The sequence below is a fragment of the Vombatus ursinus genome, unplaced genomic scaffold (genome assembly GCF_900497805.2).
Source record: "Vombatus ursinus unplaced genomic scaffold, bare-nosed wombat genome assembly UNPS02007344.1, whole genome shotgun sequence".
NCBI lineage: Eukaryota > Metazoa > Chordata > Mammalia > Diprotodontia > Vombatidae > Vombatus > Vombatus ursinus.
Window position 1 is genome coordinate 5,928,418 of NW_020947122.1, and position 21,813 is coordinate 5,950,230.

A 21,813-nucleotide genomic window follows, 5' to 3' on the forward strand; every position below is an offset into this window, starting at 1 on the left:
CTGACACAACTGAACAACAATAACAGCAAATTGTTCTTACATATTTGTGTCAATTCCCTATTATATCTTGTATATCAGACTTTTGTAAGATATATTTTTGTAAAGATTTTCCCAATTATCTGTTTTCCTTCTAGCTGCATTTATTTTGTTTCTGCAAAAGATTGTCAATTTTAAGTAATCAAAACCATCCACTTTATTTTCAGTGGTCACCTCTTCTTTAATTAAGAATTCTTCCACATCCATAATTATTCAGATACTTCCTTTCTTTCTCCTTTATTTTTTTTTTGTGTGAACTTTATATTTATTGTGGAGCGCATTTTCGTTTGGATTTGATTGCAATATATGATGAAAGATGTTAGTCTAAACCTAATTTTTGATAAAATACTGTCTCAGTTTTTGTTGACTTATTATTATTGTAGTCCTTATTCCAGTAGTTGGTGTCCTTGGGTTTATTGTTGCTTCTGAGTTTTACTTACCTGGTCTAATCCACTGATCAACTTTTTGGAAGCTGTTCCTTTGGAAGGTGCATTCAACAGGACCAGTTGTGAAATGACTTCTTTCTTGCACTAAATACTTCTCTAGTGCCCCACAAATTTGGGGCATCTTTAGAGAAGTGCCCAACCTTTTTCCTAAGAACAAGTTTACCTAAAAGAGAAATTAGGGGTTTCACAGAGGAGGGATTCATACCTACTTAAATACGTTTGAAAGAAAAAAACAAGATTCCATTCAGTTCAAACAAAATAGCATCCATGATCAACATTTACATTTTTAAAAAACGGTTCTTTTATCTTCATGTAAACCCTGGGTCACTCCTTGGTGATAAGATTGGTTAGTGGGAAAGAATCCCAAATTGACAGGAGATCCCTTTGGCATATTATTGTCACATTTCTTTATCGAATCCAACATAATCAACAAATAGCTATGGCATGCCTACCATGTAAAAGCCATATGCTCAGTGCCTACCATGTAAAAGCCATATGCTATTTTCAGTTAATTTTAATTACTATCTACTACATGAAGCTGTTCTTGATTTCCACAATAGTTAGCATCTCCTTCCACTCCCAATAAAATTACTTTGTATTGACTTTTAATTTGTGCGTATGTGTTGTATCTCCCAGTCAAATTTAAGCTCCCTGAGGGCAGGGACTATTTTGGTTTTATTTTTTATTCCCAGTGCCTACCAGAGCCCTTGGTACATAGTAAGTGCTTAATAAATGCCTGGCAACTTGTATAAATTATTAAATTAATTGAGTTGAATTTAATTAAATTGCCTAATCTACTTCCAGGGAGTGGCCTGGAAACTGGTTAGAAAAAAAGGGCCTACTTTCTCCTAAATATCTGAAGCCAGTGAATTTTACAGTGACTTGGTTTGGTTTTTCTTTAAACAGGTCCCAAATTCGCATTATGTGGTACAGTAGAGAGAGTGCAGTCAGGACCGAGAGTCAAGAAGACTTGAGTTCAAATCCTGTATCAGACACTCAGTAGCTTTATGACTTTGGGCAAGCCCCTCATCTCTCTATGCTTCAATTTTCTTTTCTGTAAAATGAGGGTGAGAGCACCTACGTCACAGAATTGTTGTGAAGATCAAATGAGGTGACATATGTAGGATGCTTCATAAACTTTAAGGCACTGTATAACTGATTATTGTCATTGTTATTATAAGTGGGAATTCAATTGGAGTAGGTAAGAATCAAGTGAGTCAAAATGATGAAAGATAGCAAAATGATCCTGCAGTGCCAAGAACCAGCATCAACCTAAGGAATATGGTATGGGGAAGCCAATTCAGAAATCATATATGATGCAGAAGATATTAGATTTCATGCCTTCTCAATGGGTAAGAGAGAGAGAATAGAGGGAGAGAGAGAATTTGGAACCGAAAGTAAAAATAAAGAAATCACATGTGAATTCTACATTGTAAATAAAAAGGGGAAAAGGAGAGAAGAGGAAAAGAATAAGTATTTATTAGCACCTACTATGTGTCAGGCCCTGTGCTGTGTTCTTTTTGTTGTTCAGTCATTCATTGTATCTGACTCTTTGTGACCCCCGTGGATTATAGCATGGCAGGCCCTTCTGTCCTATCTCTTGAAGTCAGTCCAAGCTCATGTTCATTGCTTCCATGACAGTATCTATCCATCTCACCCTCTGCTGTCCCCTTCTCCTTTTGCCTTCAATCTTTCCCAACATCAGGGTCTTTTCCAATGAGTTCTGTCTTCTCATTATGTGGCCAAAGTATTATGGTAAGTGCTACTTACATGATTAACTCGTATGATACTCACAACAATGCTGGGTGGTAGATGTTATCATTATCATCTCCATTTTACAGATGAGGGAACAGAGGAAATCAGAAGTTAAGTGACTTGCCCAGGGTCACCCAGATAGTAAGTGTATGAGGCTAGATTTGAACTCAGGTGTCCCTGACTCCAAGGCCCAGCACTCTATCCAGTGTACTGCTTAGCTGCTCCCTTGGTGTCCCAGAAGAACAGCATACCAACCCTGAGTTGAGCCAACACGTGAATGATTGGCAACGCAGGATGATCGGCCAGTTAGTTGTAACTGAAAATAATTGAAATAATAATAATAATTGATATTTCAGTATGATGAGTGTGGACTGTCCAGAGTCCTTTCAAACGGTTTACACCTTTGTAAAGCTTCTGTCCTATACAATGAATTTTTTTCAAAGCTTCTGCTTTTCTCCTAAAAGGAAGTAGGAGCGTCGGTAGCAGACTGACTGATTACCAATGGAAGTTGTCAGTGTTGGGCACAGGGTAAGTGATGCGCCAAGCTGAGAAGGAGACCAGGTTCTAATTTTCATTTTGCTCATAATGGACTGTGACCTTAGACAAGCTTATCTGGACTTCTTTTTCCTCATCTATAAAATGGGAGTGGGAAGTGGCCTTTCCAGAATCCAAGACCTGTAAGTCTACAGAGCAGTTAAGTAACTGTTTAGGTGGAGTCTTGGATCGGAATGAGTGAGTTTTACATGACTCCCTGACTCATAAAAATGACAGGCTTTGGAAGAAAATATGCCAACTTAGGAAGGAAGAAAATCGCAGAGGGTCAGTTAAAGCAGCATACAGTGGATAAATCAGACTGGCAGTGCCTATTTTAAAGTCTGAAGCTTCTAAGCATTTGGCAACTTAAGACCTTGTTTGTTTTATGCCTTAGGAACACAAAAATCATCTTGTCCTAGTGTTACACCATATAGTTCCAAGAGGCTTGTGAGGACTTAAGAAAAATAAAAGTTAGAGGTGGAGGCAGAGAATCCTCTTTAGGTTTTTGTCAATAGCGTTGTCAATCTGTAACTGGGTTACTTTCCAAAGACAGAAGTTATTAAAAGGCTTGAAGAGCAGACATGACTGTTTTGCAACAAGAGATTTATGCCTGTTTAATGATACCACCCAGGGTAGGACAGATTGAAAATGGGATTTCAAAAGTGGCTGTCTCTTTTGGTGCCTGAATGTAGCAGAATCCAAGCCAAATGTGCAGGACTCCTGCAGCATGCAGAAGACGAAGTAGGCATCTGTGAACCACTTTCTTTTTTCACTACAGCAATGGTTGTGAGACAGAACCCCCCCAAAGCAAATGGACAGGGTTTTCTGAGGCAGTGAGGTATGGTGGGAGAAGGACTGACCTTAACATCGATAAAGTTAGGTTGGAATCCCAGCTTGGACACTCACTACCTTTGTGACCTTGGGTGAGTCATAGCCTTCCCGGCCCTTGGATTCCTCATCTATAAAATGAGAAGATTGGACGAGGTGGTCTCTGAGGTCACTTTCAAATCCTGGCTGGCGATCCTATGAATTTTGCTTCTCTGAGACTCAGTTTCCTCATCCTTAGAATCAGGATAGAAATCCTCATACCACTTATTCCACAGGGTTGTTGTGAGGAGAGCTTTCTGTTGACCTTAAAGTACTATGAAACTGTGAATTAAGGGCAGCTAACTGGTGTAGTGGATAGAGTGCCAGGCCTGGAGTCCGGAAGACTCATCTTCCTGAGTTCAAATATGGCCTCAGACACTTATTAGCTGGGTGACCCTAGATGAGTCACTTACCCCTATTTGCCTCAGTTTCCTTATCTGTAAAATAAGCTGGAGAAGGAAATGGCAAACCACTCCAGTATCTTTGCCAAGAAAACCCCAAATGGGGTCATTAAGAATCAGACACAACTAAAATCTATCCAAAATAACACAGAACTCAGAGTCAGGAAAACCTGGGTTCAAATCCCACCTCAGATCCTTGCTAGCTGTGTGACCCTGGGCAAGTCACTTAAATTCTCTGGTCCTCAGTTTCCTCACCTATAAAATGAAAGTATTGGGCTCAGTGACCTCTCAGATTCCTTCTAGCCCTGAATCTATATATGATCCTATGAACACATGTTACTAAGAAGCTAAACAAAAAGCTCCCTTTTTATCATGTGGTTAGTGGGGGCCTATTCATGCCCCAAAGTTCATATGGCAAACCGCACCAGATAGAGTATAGCTTTGCATCCTCCTGAGGACTGCGATTTCATTGGCCAGAGCCCTGTTACACCTGTTACAGTGGGCTGGAGCCAGCGTGTGAAGTGCTGTATATGCCAAGCTGTTGAATGTGTATTTTACCCAAGAGACAAGAGGTACCTAGGTCCTTGAGGAGGAGAGTGACATGATTGAGCCTGTGCTTTAGGAGGAAGATTTTGGTGGCCTTGTGCAGGATGGATTGGAGAGGACAGAAACTAACCAGGGGGTCCATTTGGAAGGCTGTTAATCAGTCAATCAATCAACATTTTTTTTTTGGTTTTGTTTTGTTTTGTTTTTTAAGGCAATGGGGATTAAGTAACTTGCCCAGGGTCACACAGCTAGTAAGTGTCAAGTGTTGGTCTGATGTCAGATTTGAACTCAGGTACTCCTGACTTCAGGGCCGGTGCTCTATCCACTGAGCCACCTAGCTGCCCCCAATCCACATATTTTAAGTACCGATTATGTACCATCTATTGTGCTAAGTGCTGAGGATATAAAAGGAGGCAAAGAACAGTCCCTGCCCTCAAGGAGCTCACAGTCTGATGGGAGAGATACTTGCAAGCAAATGTATACAAACAAGCTATAGATACAGCAAACAGCAAATAATTAACAGAGGGAAGGAAGGCACTACGATTAAGAGGAGTTGGGAAGACTTCCCGTAAAAGTAGGGATTTTAGCTGAGCCTTAAAGGAAGCTAGGGAATTCAGTAGGCAGAGATAAGGAGGGTGAGTGTTCCAAGCATGGGGGTCAGCCAGAGGAAATTTCCAGAGCCAGAAGGTGGAATGCCTTCTTAATGGGATAGCCAAGAGACCTATGTCACTGGATCAAAGAGTATGTGGTAGGGAATAAAGTCAAAGAATGCTGGAAAGGTAGAAGGAGACTAGGTTATGAAGGGGTTTGAAAATGCCAAACAGAACATTTTGTATTTGATCCTAGAAGTGATGGGAGTTTATTGAGTGTGCGTGTTGGGGGTGGGGGGTGACATGGTCAGGCATGTGATTTAGAAAAGTCACTTTAGTGGCTGAATGGAGGATGTATTAGAGTGGGGAGAGACTTGAGATAGGCAGACCCACCAGCAGGCTGTAGCAGTAGGTGTGACATGATAAGGCCTGCACTAGAATGGTGGCAGTATCAGAGGAGAGAAAGGAGGGTATTCGAGAGATAATCCAGGTGAGAGGTGATGAGGACTTGAATCAGGGTAGTGTTTGAGTGATTGGAGGAAATGGGAAAATGAGAGGAAAATTGTAAAGAATTCATAAGATTCAACAAGTGAATGCATATGGCAAATGAGGGAAAGAGAAAAAGCCCTATGCTACAATGAAATTGCAAACCTGGTTGATTAGAAGGATGGTGGTGCCTTCATCCAAAATAATGATTCTATGTAGGATGGATGGGGGGGAGGGGGGAGAGAATGAGCATGTTGTTTATGATGCCTAAAGGATATCTAGCTGGAGATGTGTGGAGACCTCTAAGGAGGGAGCTGATGATGTGGGACTCCAGTTATAGAGAGAGGTTAGGGCCCGATAAACAGATCTGAGAATTATCTGCATTGACATGATAATTGAATCCATGGTGTGTGTGTGTGTGTGTGTGTGTGTGTGTGTGTGTGTAGATCACCAAGTGAAATAATATAGGAGAAGAGAAGAGGACCCAGGACAGAGCCTTTAGGATACCTATGGGCAGTGTGTGTGACATGGATGAAGATTCACCAAAGGAGAATGTGGAATGGTGCAATGTCATGAGCCCCAAGAAAGGAGAGAATGTCCAGGAGAAGATAATCAGCTGTGTCCAAGGCTGCAGAGAGATCAAGAAAGATGAGAACTGAGGTGGGGGAGGGGGAACATAATCTGTAAAGGGAGCTAGCATAAAAAGCAGGGTAGAAAGGAAGGGTGAGAGATTATGGATGGAACAGCCTGGCTTTGGGGTGCCCTAGAAATACATCCCCAAATGGACCAGGAAACTGGCTAGATAAGGTGAAAGCTCACCAATCCGAGCCCAGAATCTCAAGAATAGGAGTCTGAGTTCCAGTGGGAGAGGGCCAGAGTACAGGCAGTGTGGCTTAGAGATGGCCCAGAAATGAAGGTGGGTGTTAACTTACTCTTCCTAAGAAAGCCATAATAATAGCAGGCATTCATATAGAGCTTTAAAGATTGCAAACCATTTTTACATATATTACTTCATTTGATGCACACAACACCCATATAAGGTAGGTACCATTATTAGCCCCATTTTATAGATGAGGAAACTAAGGTTTATGGTAGAATGTAAGCTCTTGGAGGGCAGGGACTGTTTTCAGTTATCTTGTTTCCCTAGCACTTTGCACAGTGCCTAGCATATAGTAGGTGCTTAATGAATGTTTCTTGACTAAGACTGAGAGAGGTTAAATTACTTGCCTAGCCTAGTATTACTCAGTGATGTCAGGCAGGATTTGATCTCAGGTCTTCTTGACTCTAGGTCAAGAAGATTTTTTTGCTGCATCCAGCATGTTGCCAATCTCCCTCTAGTGTTAGAACTATTAGGGGCTTTAGAGATCATCTAGTTCCAGTCCAATTGAATCAACAAATATTTATTAAGCATCTATCGTGTGCCAGGCATGGTGCCATAAGCAATGGGAGGGGAGGGGAAAGACAATTAAAAAGAATTCTTTTCCTTAAGGAGCTTACATTCAACTACAAAATTCAGTGGCTAAGAGTGCTGGGTCTAGAGTGAGGAAGACTCATCTTCCTAACTTCAAATCCAGCCACAGACACTTACTACCTATATGACCTTGGTTAAGTCACTTTACCCTGTTTGCCTCAGTTTCCTCATCTGTAAAATGAGCTGGAGAAGGAAATGGCAAACCATTCCAGTGTCTTTGCCAGGAAAACCCCAAATGGGTTCACAAAGAGACACCACTGAACAACAACAAAGACAAATGAAAATAGACTTGATAATTTGATAAGGGAAATAACTAAGAAGAGGGGGTAAGGAAAGATTTTTAGTAGAAGTGACACATGAGTGCCAGGGGTGGGGAACCTGCAGCTTGGAGGCCACATGAGGCCCTCTAGGTCCTCAAGAGCAGCCTTTTGACTGAATCCAAACTTCACTTCATGACCCCTGCACAAAAGAGTTTATAAAACCCTTTCCTGAGAAGCCACCTAATACCATGCCAAAAAATAACTACTAATATTTTTATAATTTTAAAATGTGCAAAGTGTTTTACATCTATTATCTCATTTGAGCCTTTCAACAACCCTAGAATGTAACTATTATAGATATTATTATCTCCATTTTAAAGATGAGAAAACTGAGACTTATAGAGGTTAAGTAACCTGTTGGCAGCTAGCAAGCAACAGAAGTAGCATTTGAAACAAAGTCTCCCAGTGTCTAAACCTAGCAATCTATCTGAATTATGAAAGAAAAGCTTAGGATACCAGACATTAATCTTACCACCATATGCCATGTGCCGAGGGCCCCTTGACTATTAGGAGTTAGCAGTTAGATGTGTGGTCGCTAAGGGACATGATGCCTGTGATTGAAAGAATTTGTTACTAATTAGGAACTGCCCACCCATCCCCAGCTGGGTTGTTGTGCTAAAATTCTTCACATGTCCCAGCTTGAACCCCCTAAAAGCAGGACACCAAATAGAACCAGCCTTATGGCCTTGAGGGTTGAAGCTGGATACAGAGAGACATGTGCACATTTCCGGGATTTGTGCCTAGCTCTTAAACACCTCACTGAAATTGGATCTGGACCCTCTTGCAGATTCCAGAGTCCTAGAAAGGAAGCTATAAATATCCAGGGAATTGTAGATGAATCTAGTTTGGGCCTCTCAGTTCAACGTGTCACTTCCAGGCTTAATAACTACACCCTCCTACTGTTTTCTAATTGTTCATCTGCTCATCTCATAGGGTTGAAAAACTAGAGGGAAAAACACCCAACGTTTCTGACCAGTTTTCTTTCATATGGAACCCCTTGGGAGCTGTCCTTCAAGGTTACAAGGCATGTGAATCTGACCCTTTCCTATAACATTTGCAAACAGCTCTGCACAAACAACAAGACATTGTTTCTCTCCCTTCTTCCAATTGCCCACGTTTTTTTTGGTGATGAATAGAACTTTTTTATCCTGAACCCAGCCAGACTTACTGTGTCCTCTTACTCCCTTCCTTCTCCTGTCTCCCCACTCCTACTGTCATCAAAATATTCATTTGAATACTTGTCAGATGAATGGGCCAGGTACTGATTTATGGCATGTGAAAGATGGACCGTAGGATCATAGGGTGATAAATTTAGAGTTGTGTGGAACCTTAGAAGTCATCAAGTACAACCCACTGCTTTTACAGATGAGGAAACTGAGATTCAGAGTTGTGACAGTGATTTGCTCAGGATCACTCAGCCGGTAACTACCCAAAGCAGGATTAGGCTGGACTAGTGAAATGGATGTTCTCAGAATGCCAGATTTAGGGCTGGAGAGGACCTTGAATGTCAGTCATCCAATTAAAGCCCCTCATTTTACAAATGAGAAAATGGAATATTAGAGAAATGAAATGATTTGTCCAAAGTCACACCTATGTAGTAAGTTTTAGAGCTGGGAATTGAACTCAGTTCCTCACACCCCCAATTCATCACCCTTTCTGCTGTACCGTGCCAGCTGGTTGGTGCTCTTCCTTTCTATATTATTTATCTACAGTGAACTACAAGAGGATAAAAAAACACAGAAAATCATAGAAATTTTAACACAAGATCGTTGAGTTACTCAGTCAATCTATCCATCAACAAGCATTTATTTAGCACCACCTGGGTGCCAGGCACTAGAGATACAAAGGCAGACGTGAATCCCTGTCCTCAAGGAGCTTACATTCTAATGGGGGAGATAAGTGTGTACGTATAGATGTATGTACGCACACACAAATATGGCTGGGGGAATGAGGGAAGGTCTCATGCAGAAGGCCAGCTTGAGATGAGTCTTGGAGACTAGGACTACGAGGAGGAGGAGGAGAGGAGTGCATTCCAGGGATGGAGCACAGCTAGGAACAAGGCAGGAGAAGGAAATGGAGTTCTGTACATAAGGAATAGTTAGAAAGCCAATCTGACTGGATTGTAGAGTGCATGGAGAAGAGTAATGTGCAGAAAGGTAGGATGGATCCAGGTTGTAAAAGACTTCAAATGTCAAACAGAGACGTTTATATTTGATCCTAGAGAGAGCTGGGGCCTCATGCTACAGATGGAGAGTGAGCCCCAGAGGAAATCAGATGGAAAGTTAGTTAATGGAAAAAGCAGAGCTAGAACCCAGGCCTCTTGATTTCTGATCAAGGAATCTCTCCAGTTGTGTTCTGCCCACTGGGCTCTTGAGCTTCATCTAGGTTAAATGTTTAAAAATCAACTTATATTCAAAATATGCTAGGGGACTTTGATATTTAGAGGTCTGAGTGGTAGAGGAATGTTTTATAGATAACTCTCTCTATTATGCTTTCCTGTGCCATACTGAGCCCTCCCTCCTCTTCCCCATCTTCTAACCAGAATATCAGCCCCTTGAAGGCAAAGACTTTTTTATACTTCTTTGTATCAGGAGTTCAACAGCCAGTAGGCTTTTAAGAGATATTAGCTACTGTTACTACTGTCTTCCTCATTCCCACCCCAGGCACCTTGGAGCAATAAATGTCCCTACAGTTGCTTGATGAGGCTTTGGGGACAGCTTAATCCCCCACCTCAGAAAATGGATTAGTGCAGTGAACTGGATTTACAAGGGGACATTTTTTCACACTTGCTAATTAAGTTCAATAGCAACTTGTATGTGGACAAGTTGTCACGTTGCCCAGCAATGTACAGACTTGTTGTGTGACCTTAGTAAAAAATACTGTGAATTTCAGTTGCCTGGGAAATAGGGTTAAATTCAAATTATATATACAGTGAAAATTGCTGTATTGTGAGGGTCTCAAGGGATGTGAAGGGTTAGAATAAATAGGATGAGGATCAGTGATTTCACTTTCCCATCGATGAATAGAGGAGGAAAAAAAGCCTTAATTTTCAGGATGAGAAATATGAAGTAAGCGTGGGTAAGACTAAGTTTCAGAGAGGCTAATATAGGTGAAAGAAGAGGAGGTGGTGTAGCATAAGGGAGAAAAATCCTCCGGCATTGGAGTAAGGCTACTAGATAAAGGCTCTCATTACCTCCAGGCAGCTCTCTAAAATGTATGCTGGACAAGTGCAATGTGAGCAGCACCAGACTGTATATATGGTCTGTAAAGTATAGATAGATAGATATTGTTGGATGGATAGATAGGTAGATAGATAGTCTGGACTGGTTTTCCTTCCATTTTCTCTCTCTCTCTCTTTCTTTCAACATAGAGTATATATGTATATGCTGCTTCTCTCTTTCTCTCTCTTTATATATATATATATATATATATATACACACACACACACATACATATACACTCACACATATAGACATTTACCATATATATGCACACATATGTCTGTATATAGACACATACATTTCCACTAGATTTAGAGTCGGAATACCTGATGGTCTTAAATCTCAGCTGCCAACCCTGCCACTTATTACCTTATTACTTATTACTTATTATATGATCTTTGGTAAAAATGCTTAACCCATCTGGGCCTCATTTTCTTTATCTGTAAAATAACAGGCTTATACTAAATGGCCTCTAAGTTCCCTTCTAGCATTAATTCTTGAGACTTTAAGCCTCTCCATATTTCATTGTCTTTAAGAACAAGATAAGAGTAATCGTCTTGATCTATCCTGCTGGGAAGTGCTATCCTTCCAGAGGACAGGGGGAGGGATTCAGTGACCTCAGAGATCCCTTCCTCTCCATCTCTAGGATTCCATTACCACCTCAGCATGAACACCGTGGGGCCTGGAGCAACAGGGCTTGTTTTAATCTAGTAATGCTTTTCAAGCCCCATGAATCATCAAATATGCTATGATGTTGGGAAGACTTTTTGTCAAGTTTTATTAGTCCACCAAGGGCAATTTATTTTCGTTCCCTCTCATTCCTTCTCCACAGGGAGGAGGAGGACTTTCAAGGGCATTATCCCGAGCACTGGCCCTGAGCCACCCTCAGAGCAGCTGCTTCCATTAGCCCGGGGCACAGGATGGAGGTCTTTACTCAGAGGGAGACTTGTCCAGTCAGTGCAGCTTCAGCCCAGCCAGTGGGTCCTGCTGTTTGCACAAATGGTCCTAAGAGCAACACACTGAGATGACAGGAATGGGAGTAGGCAGAGGATGCTCATTATGACATGTTCATTTTCTACTTTAATGGCTGCTGGTTCAAACAGAAAATAAGCCAGCTGTGCTGAGGTAATATAGAATGTGCCCTGTGGAAATTCAGAACTCTTACCTGATGGTCAAGTCAGTCAGAACCAGACCTAAACCCAGGCTGAGTGGGCAGGTGCCTGCCTAGTATGATTTCAGAGTCTCCCAAGCCCCTCTCTTCTTCTACTCACATGTATCTCTATCCCCCAGCTTCCTTCAAGGCTAGATTCAAGTACCACCCCCCTACAAGGGCCATGCTCTTATCCTTACTTGCATTCCAAATTACTTTGTATTGATTTTGCATATATTTTGCATTTACTTAACTATATTCTTTCCTTTCCCCCCAGAAAAGTCTAAGCTCCTTGAGTGAAATTTTGCTTCTGCATCCCCAGTACCAGGGAGATAGGTGGTGATTAATGAATGCTTGTATGATTGAATTGAATAATGGACCTTCCAGGAGCCTGGAATCCTCACCATTAGTTTTATCTTTGGGTTAAATCACGAAGACCCCTGTTAAAATGCAAACGTGTTCCCCGGGATAGTGGGGCCCTATGGAAAGCCATTATTGCCTGAGAAAGGCTACTCACACAGGATCACACAAGGATGGAATTCTGGAACTGGGCCTTGCAATCAAGTCTTCTGGCTCCCAATGTACTTTGTACCACACCATGCTGCCTCTCTCAAAAGGGAAGTGTGGGGGAGGGGGCGAGAGAGAAGCAGTGCCAATTTCACAAATTTGCCGGGGCTGCTTATAGCCTCAAGTAGTGTTGCCAGGCTATTTTAACTAAGTTGCTGGGATTTTTTTCTTACCCCCAAAGTATATTTTTAAGCTATCTTTTATTAAAAAGTTGATTTTCAAATTAAAACTGAGATCTGTCAAGGGAGTCCAAATATTTTAAAATAAGCAATGCCTTGGGGAATTCTTAAAATCTTAAGAGCTAGAAAGTTCCTGCGACTATCTAGACTAGCAAATACCTGAAACAAGAGTACCTAATAATTTGACATTTTTAGCAAATGGACATCTAGCCTCTTGTTTGGACCATATGATAATCCTCTAAATACTTGAAGATAGCTATCATGTCCTCCTGGAACATCCTATTCTCCATCATTAAGTAGCCCTAGTTTCTTCAATTGATCCTCTTATGCCATCATTTCCAGTACCTTCTATATCTTGGCCATCCTCTTCTGGACATATTCTAGCTAGTCAATATTCTTTCTAAAACATGATGCTCAGAACTGAATATGGTTCTCTATCTGTGGTCTAAGTAGAGTAGAGCCCAATGGAGCACCATTGCCCTTTGCCTGGACACTGTCTTTCTATTCATGCAACTTAAGGTTTCAGTGGTATTTTTTGGCTTCGACATTACAGTACTTACTCATATTGAGCTGACAGTCCAAAAATACCCATGGTTTCCCCTCATCATCTACTTATGAAATTTATTTTTTGAACCCAAGTATTGGACTTTATTTGCATTTATTCCTATTAGACTTCATCTAATTAGATTTTAAGCTGATGAATCATTTTAGAATTTTATTCTTTCACCCAACTGTCCCTTCCTTCCCTGAACCATCTGCCAATATGGTAAACATTATTTTGCTGACTGTATCCAAGTCACTGATTTTAAAAATAGGACTAAGGTCAGAGTATTGGGGATCTTTCAGTAGAAGCTTCCCTTAAGGTTTGCATCAAACTGTTAATCACCACTCTTTATATTTGGTCAATTAACCTGCTCCAGATCTACCTACCTATATTATCATTTGCCTCATATCTTTCTACTTTATCCGTAAAGATATTATGAGACTTTAAAAAATACCTTGCATAAATACAGGAACATAATATCTATGGCATCCTCATTTTACAGTCAGTTCTGCTATATATCACTACATGTATTACTAAAAATCACCAGGTTATGCAAAATTTTGCAATAGAAATCATAGGGCTTATGGGAAAATGGGGTTAGGGACACAGCGCTCAAAAACTTTGAGGAACCCAATAAAAATGATAGCATAATTTTATACCTGCTAAATTGTTAAGAAATACATAAATACTACAATAAATTATGGTGATGTCACCTCCTTGATGGTCTGCAACTCTAGGAATGTGCAGTGTAGCCATAGCCATGGTGGAAGGTTGAAGGGGGTGGAAGGCAAGTGCAGACTTGTCCTCCTTTGCCAAAAGCTCCTACTGCACCAGAAAATATACAATAAATGTGACACTTTACATTGAAAAAAAAACTTGAAGCTTATTTACAGAAGTGGACATTGGAAGAGATGTGCTTGGAAGTTATTGTGAAGTGATGCAGTTTTCTGTATTATCACTGTTTTCTTACAGAAGAAATCTCACATAAAAAACACAATTCAGGTTATGCTCAAATTTTCCTTTGATATGTCAATGATTTTGGAACAAATTTGAATTTTCAAAACGAGTGTTGTAGCAAAACAGACTGAGCTACCTCTGCCAGTGTAGTAATCCTTTCAAAAAGAAAATCAAGTTTTTCTGACTTGCTCCTAAATCCATACCATCTCTTAATGATCACTGTCACCCTTTCTGAGGACTCACAAACCATCCCTTTCATAAATCTGTCCTGACATCCACAATTCTTTGAGTATTCTGGGGTTTAGTTGTCCTGGGCCTGGTGATGTGAATTCATTGAGGCAAGTGAGGTGATTTCCTCTCTGATCTGGAGTTTCAATTCCCTGTTGTCCATTTTTTGTTCTAAAACCTCCAGTCTGAAGATCTTTTTCCTGAACAGAGAGAAATAAAATGTGAGTTGAGGGATTCTACCTTTTCTCTCTCATCTGTTATTCCATTTGCCCTCAGATCAGGGCCATTCCTTTTCTCTGTTCTTCCTTTTGCCCTCCAAATGCATTAAAAAAGTCCTATGCTATCTTCCTCAAGCCTTGCCCCTTTCAGAGCTTTTATGCTCTTGACCTAATCCTAATGATACTTTTTTGGTATTCATCCTTTGTTTTTATGTTTGGGGCATGTCTTTAAAAAGTTTTGGATTGGCAGATCTAGCTTCTATTATCCACACCAGTCATTTTTGACAATCCCCTCTCCTGACCAGAATGTAGATGTATCAGAATTTATTTCTTAAGTTCATCCACTCTCTTTTGAGGTGTCTTTGCCTATAGAGTCTTTGACCATGGTAATATACCAAAAATTTCTCTGAACTCTTTGCAATCTTGTCTTTTAATCTTTGGGGGTCTGTGTCAAACTATGTTCAGTGTTCCCCAGCTTATCAATCAATCCATTTTTTAAAAAGCATTTTTAAGCCCCTACTATGTACTAGGCACTCTGCTAGCTTCTGGGAATATAAATATGAAGAATGAAACAATTCCTACTTCAGGGAACTTACATACTAATTGGAGAGACAAGAAGTACAAATATAAGAACATTCAGAGTAAATTTAACATAGTAAAAATGGAAATCCAAAGCTGTTGAATACAAAGTTGTTTGAGAGGATGGGTAGTAGCAGTTGGGGAGGAGGTAGATCAGAAAAGGTTTCATGTGAAAGGTGATGCTACAGCTGTCTTTTTAAGGAAAAGAGAGATTCTGTGAGGCAGAGATAAGGAGGGAGTACATTCGAGGCTTTGGGGGATGGCCAGTGCGAAGTCATGTAGACAAGAAATAGAATAAAGAATAGAGAAAAGGCCAATTTGGTTTGATCTAAGAGGATACAATGAGACTGAAAAGGTAGGTGGGAGGTATGGCTGTGAAAGACTTGAAAAACAATGGAGGAGGTTTTATTTTGTTCTCAAGGCAATTGGGAGCCACTGGAATTGATTGAGTAGGAAAGTGACTTGGTCATATCTGCTTAAGAAAAATTAGGTTGGCAGCAGTGTGTATGATGGACTGGAGTGCAGAAAGACCTGAAGCAGAGAGACCAGTTAGGAGGCTTTTGCAATATCTAGGAGAAAAGTTATGAGTTATGAGGTAGTCATGGTGTGAGTAGGGAAAAAGGATTGGATGCCAGAGATGCGTAAGTAGAAATGACAAAATTTAGTAGTGGCCATTCCTTCCAAGCCTCCAATCATTTCTACTTCAATAACTGGACCCTCCTTATTAGTCTGAATCACTTCTAGTCCAACTTTGGACTAGTCTAGTTCAACATTAAGGTAATTTAAGATTTCTTATGAAGTTCCCATGAGATAATGCATGTAAGACATTTTGCAAACTTTAAAGCACTATATGTTAATTATTCTTATTATCATTGTCATTATTACTCCTCATTCTATTATACTAACAGTGAAAACAGAGGAGTCAGAAGTAATGACAATGATTTATCTTTAATTAGTGCTTTTGATACCTTAGACTAGAGATGTCAAACCTGCAGCCCCAGTTGCAAACTGTCCATGACACTCCCAAGTGCTGCCAAAGCCAGATAAAAATATAGTTCCTATCTGATCATAATTATTGATGTATTAACAATGACAACAAAAAAAAATATGCAGTTTTCTAAGTCAGTGTGTGGTCCACAGGGATTCTTATGTATAGTTCAGTGGCTCCCATTTCTATTTGAATTTGACGCCACTCCCATAGAAAAATCATGAACAACCAAATAATGCTGTAGTAGGAAAGAGGTGTTTTACTCAAGTCTGGGGCTACAACCAGACGAAATTAAGGAACTGATCATTGATAATAGTTAGAAGTGCAGAACTTATGTGTGCATTGTGTTTATCTTTCGAGATTGTTGTTGTTCATCCTTCATTCTCAAAGAGTACCAATGATATTACGAGGGTGATGTCTTGACTTGGGCTCTAGATTATAAAGTCATGAGTAGAATTTATGCCTTAGTTACCTTTGACTCTAACCCAGCTGAACTATTGTTACATAAGCCAAGCTTGTAGCACAAGGCACCTGGGAATCCTCCATGACTGCAATGAGTTACCAAGAAAGTGAAGAGTTAGGTTTCATGACACAGGAGGTTGAAGCTTCTCTGGGTGTAATCAATCAGCCAGTGTTTATTAAACACCTACTGTGTGCAAGGCCCTGGGATACAAAGAATAAAATAAGCCATTTTGTCAAAGAGTTTACATTCTAACAGAATCTTAGGTCAGGAACTAGTGGAATATTTAGGGAGAAGAGCAATAAACTTGTTCAAAGTATAATGATAAGGTTGGTACTGAGTTAACAAAATAGAGTCCCAGGGCCCAGAAGCAGAAGGAGCTCATGAATAGTTCATGTAAACAGCAATTTAAGGTTGAGGTCAAATAGCGCATGCCATCAAAGGAAGATCAAAGGTAAGGTTCCAGCAGAGTGTCAGATGGCCAGGGAGAATTTCGCATCCCTCCAGCTTGTCTTCTGACTTTTAAACCAGGAAGACTGAATTTACTTCTGCCAGTGATAGAAGTGACCTTCATCTCCTCCTTCTGCTGAAAGAATGAGAAGGCGCTATGTTGGGCACCCTTCCCTGGGGCTAGCATAGTACTTCATACACAATAAGCACTTAGCAAATGGTTTCGTGAATGAATGACATTTCTTGTATTTTAAAGAGATTTAGTTTACTGGGGCAACATCCACTAATGACCTTGTTTAAAGAGGGAGAGAAGACCCTAAATGATATTTTTGGGACATCTTTACCAGCTCTTTTGAAGGAGAGATAGTGTGACCTGGGATGGGTGGCTGTAGTTGGTGGGGTTTAGATCACAGTAGCCACGTACTGTCCATCCCTGGTAGTAGCCCTTTGGGGCTGCTCTTATAATATTAACAGAAACAACAAAAGAACAATAACATTAATATAGAAATAGAACCAGGACCCATAATGTAATTGATAGAGGTAGTCCCTGGAAGAGAAAACTCCCTCTACCAGTACAGATAGGCACCTTCTCTTCAACATATAGGCAGAATTTCCCAGATCACTGAAAATTCAAGTGACTTGATCCATATCACACAGCCAGGATGTGTCAGAGGAGGGGGTTCAACCCAGGTCTTCCTGACTCTAAGGTCAGTTCTCTCTCGATTGTACCAGACTAACTGTCATTCTATTAAAAATAATATAATAATGTGTATAGTGTTTTAAGATTGCAAGATGCTTAAAATATATTATTTCATTTGATTCCTTCACCAGTCCTGTGAGGCTGATAATGTTTTTATCTCCATTTTCTAGATAAGGAAATTGAATCTGAAAGAAATTAAATTACTTGCCTAGAGTCCTGCAGCTAATAAGTGTTTAAGGCAGGATTTTACTAATTCTAAGCCCAGTACTCTTATCAACTCCGCCAAGTTACCTTTTAATGTTAGAGGATGCCACTGATTAATGTCCCAGTATCTCTCAGATGGATCAGTGACTTATACCATGTTCCTATGGGAAAGGACTTTGTATATTATCTATTTCAACTGCTTTGCTTTATAAAGACTTGCCGTGACTAAGAGGAGGCACTGAAGACCTCAAGATCACACTGGTTGTAACTGATAAGCCTCTATGACTCTAATGCCAATGTTTTTTTCACTATCCCACAGGGACAACTGAAAGAACACCAGGTTTGGAGTCAAAGAACATGGGTTCAAATCTTTGCTCTGACACTACTGATGTGCCACTTGGCAAGTCACTCAACCAATCTTGGCCTCAGTTTCCTCATTTGCAACATGAAAGGATTAGACTAGGTGATCTATGAGGTCCCTTATGGCTCTAAATCTATGATCCTATTCAGCTATGATGACTCCCCACTCCAACCCCTAAAATATTCAGACCAGATGCCAAAAATATGGCTGTAAGTTAATCCCATTAATTTAAGGCTTTGGTTCCTATTAAAATGCAGATATTCCTGGGGGAGGGGCTAGTAATTATTTATATCTGAGCATGAAAGAGGCCTCTGAGATCAGATTTTGATAAGGAGGGTCAAAAGAGAGGGAAAAGTCACCTGGAGTACTGGGGGTGGGGTGTATCATGGAAATAGGGTCTTGCTTAGGGACTTGGAGCCTGGTATCAATAAGCTTGCCTCTCCCCAGGAGGTGCTCAAAGAAAATGCCACCAGGGAGATCCCACAATCCCTTCACATCCAGGGAAGAAGAATCTCAAGCAGGCCAGAGGATGCCAGGGTGCCAGATTGCTGCTGTATGGACAAGGAACCAGGACTGGGGAATGTGGGCAGGGAGTTTTCAGATGTTCAAAGACAAAGCCTCAGTGACATGAGTGGACAGCGTCAGCTGAAGCAGACAAACCCAAATGTGGTCTAAATACCTTCCCTAAATGGTTTTGGAAAAATGGCAAATTCCAATTCATCAGAAGTTGAATTTGGGAAGCAGAGCATTGGAAAGATCCCAGCAAACTTGAATGAGTTGATCTCTTATAAAGTAACGTGCCTGAAATAAATCTACGTTGCTTCGGCCACCTAAAGCCCTGGAACTGATCAGTTCATGCTGGTCTGAAGTTGTTTCTACATAGTTGAGAACCTTGTTGTGCTTTAAAATATATATATATACATATATATATGTATATATATATATGTGTGTATATATATAGAGAGAGAGAGAGAGAGATGTTTTTTAAAAAATCCAGCTCTGCAGAATCTGCTCTGACTCCTGCTTTATCAGAAAAGGGCACACTAAAAACTTCCCCATCTCTCCATCCATGCCACTGAGATGATTTAATACCTCATAACGGAAGTAATTTTGTAATAATCACACAAAGGCAGCAATTAAAAAATATTGCTTGTTTCGGGGCTTATAAATTGGTTGCTGGTAATTGACAACAGAATGTGTTTTTCTAACTCGGTGAAATGATATCTTCTTGCAAGCTGGCACAGTAATTATTATATTTGTACAGTATCAGAGGACTTGCAGCCAGTGTTTGACAGGGAGTTGATTAAATCACCCAGGTGTAATTGGAGGTTTTGATTGCACTGATCTAAGATGATCAGAGTTAGCAATCTAGCAATCCCGAGTCTCCTTTCCATCACCTGGCTTTTAAAACCAGAGGACTGTCAGTCTTCATATACCCCAGGTCTTAGAATTCTGCCATGGAAGAGTGCAGAAGGCACCCTGGAGATCTTTTCAGCTCAGTAAAAATGAGAAAAGAAACCAGATCCCTTAGTCTTGACCTAGAAGGCATCATTTGAAATAAGACTAGAAATGTTTCTGAAGGCTTCATTTATTTCCTTAGACTGTAAGTTCCTACAGGGCAGGGACCCTATTTTCCATCTGTCCCTGGGTGTTGTTATTTGCCCTTCATTCTCGAAGAGGCATGTATAATCTGGAAGCTTCTTCGTTCACACCAGAGGATGCAGAGGAAAAAATGAGAGTCACCTGCTAGTTTATTTTTTTGTGACTAAATCAGTTTTAAAATCTCTCGCTTTTGCAAAGGCAGTGATTTAGCCTGCTGACTTGTAAAAGGCAATGAACTGAGTGAGGAAGGGCTTTGTGGACTGTGGTTAACAGAACCCTCTGAATTCCAGTTCATTCATACTGCATTTATAGTATGGTATCCCAAATCTATTTATCCTGCCTTACACTGTCTCCTCTCTTCCAGTACTGTGTCACCAGCTATTTGTCAAACATTTCCAAATGAATGTCCCATAGGCTTCTCAAACTCAACATGCCCCAAACAGAACTCATTTCGCTCCAAAATTTTGCCTCTTTCCAATTACCCTATTTCTGTGATTGGAAACCTCGGTGTCATCCTTGATTCTGCACTCTTATTCACCCATATAGGCAAGCAGTTGCCAAACCTTGCCCTTTCTACCCTGACAACATCTCTCATATATGTATCCTCATTACTCACATAGCCACCACCTTAGTCCAGATCCCAGTCATCTGTCACCTAGACTGTTGCTATAGCCTCCTCATTGATGCCCTTGTGGTAACTCTCTCTATTCCAATCCATCTTGTACATAGCTGCCAAAGTGATTATCTTAATGCTCAGGTCTGACCATGTCACCCCCCCCCCCCAGTTCAATCAACTCCAGTAGTTTAGGATTAAATATAAACTGTTCGGCATTTATAGCCCTTCACAACCTGACTCCAACCTAACTTTCTAAGTTTATTATCATTTTACTCCCCTCCATGAATGGTCCAGTATAGCCAAGCTGGCCTTCTAACTATTCCTCATATGTGACACTCTGTCCTTTCTCTTCATGCTTTTTGCACTGGCTCTCCCTCATGCCTAGAATGCACTCTCTCTTCAAATCACCCTTTTGCAATCTCCATCTTCCTTCAGGAGTTAGCTCAGTACCACTTTCTACATGAAGTCTTTCCTATTACCTGTCAGTTGCTAGTGCCTTCCTTACAAGATTATGTTATATCTATTTTGTACATGTCTGTCTGTGGACATGTTGTCTCCTTTGGCTAGAATGTAAGCTCCTTGAGGGCAGGGACTCTCACCTTTGTCTTTGTAGCCTCAGAACCTAGAAAAGTACCCAGCGCATAGTAGATGCTAAATAAACACTTGATTGATTAGAATCAGTAACCATACTATAAAGCTGACTAACCATGGGTTTTCTGGAAGTGATTCATGGACATGGCAGGACATGAGTTGGTTTTTGAAGAATAAGTTACATTTATATAGATGAGAGAACCAGGGTGTGAAAAGGCCCCAAATCAAGAATATACAAAGCACATTTGGAGTACAGTGACTATACTAAACTGGCGAAAGTCAAAATTTTTTAAGAGAGCAATAGTAGGAGATAAAGTTGGAAAGGTGAATTGTAGTCAGATGATGGAAAGTCCTGAATCCAACTAAAGAGTCTGTACTCTTAGTAGACAGTAAGAAACCACTATTTTTTTTTAAATAGAGAAAGTCACTCTGGCTGTGGTATGAAGAATAAATCAGATCACAAGCTTGTGTAGAGCAGGTATTCTTAAACTTTTTGTGTCAAAGACACATTTGGGGGCAGCTAGGTGGCACAGTAGATAGAGTTCCGGCCTTGGAGTGAGGAGGACCTGAGTTCAATATGACCTCAGATACATGACACTTACTAGCTGTGTGACCCTGGGCAAGTCACTTAACCTCGATTTAGCCTCACTAAAAAGCAAAAAAAAAAAAAAAAAAAAGACACCTTTGGCAGTCTGGTGAAGCCTGTGGACCACTTCTCATAATAATGCTTTTAAATATACAAAACA

The 21,813-nt window shown here is 40.5% G+C and overlaps 1 protein-coding gene across 1 annotated transcript in view; it reads left to right on the forward strand.

Moving 5' to 3' along the window:
- Positions 1-21,813, forward strand: part of LOC114033737 — a 47,898-nt gene that overhangs the window by 22,372 nt on the left and 3,713 nt on the right. Inside the window, exon 7 of the mRNA XM_027849383.1 lies at positions 2,702-2,765. Coding sequence (XP_027705184.1) covers positions 2,702-2,765 — 64 coding nt within the window. The remainder of the gene's footprint in view (positions 1-2,701; positions 2,766-21,813) is intronic.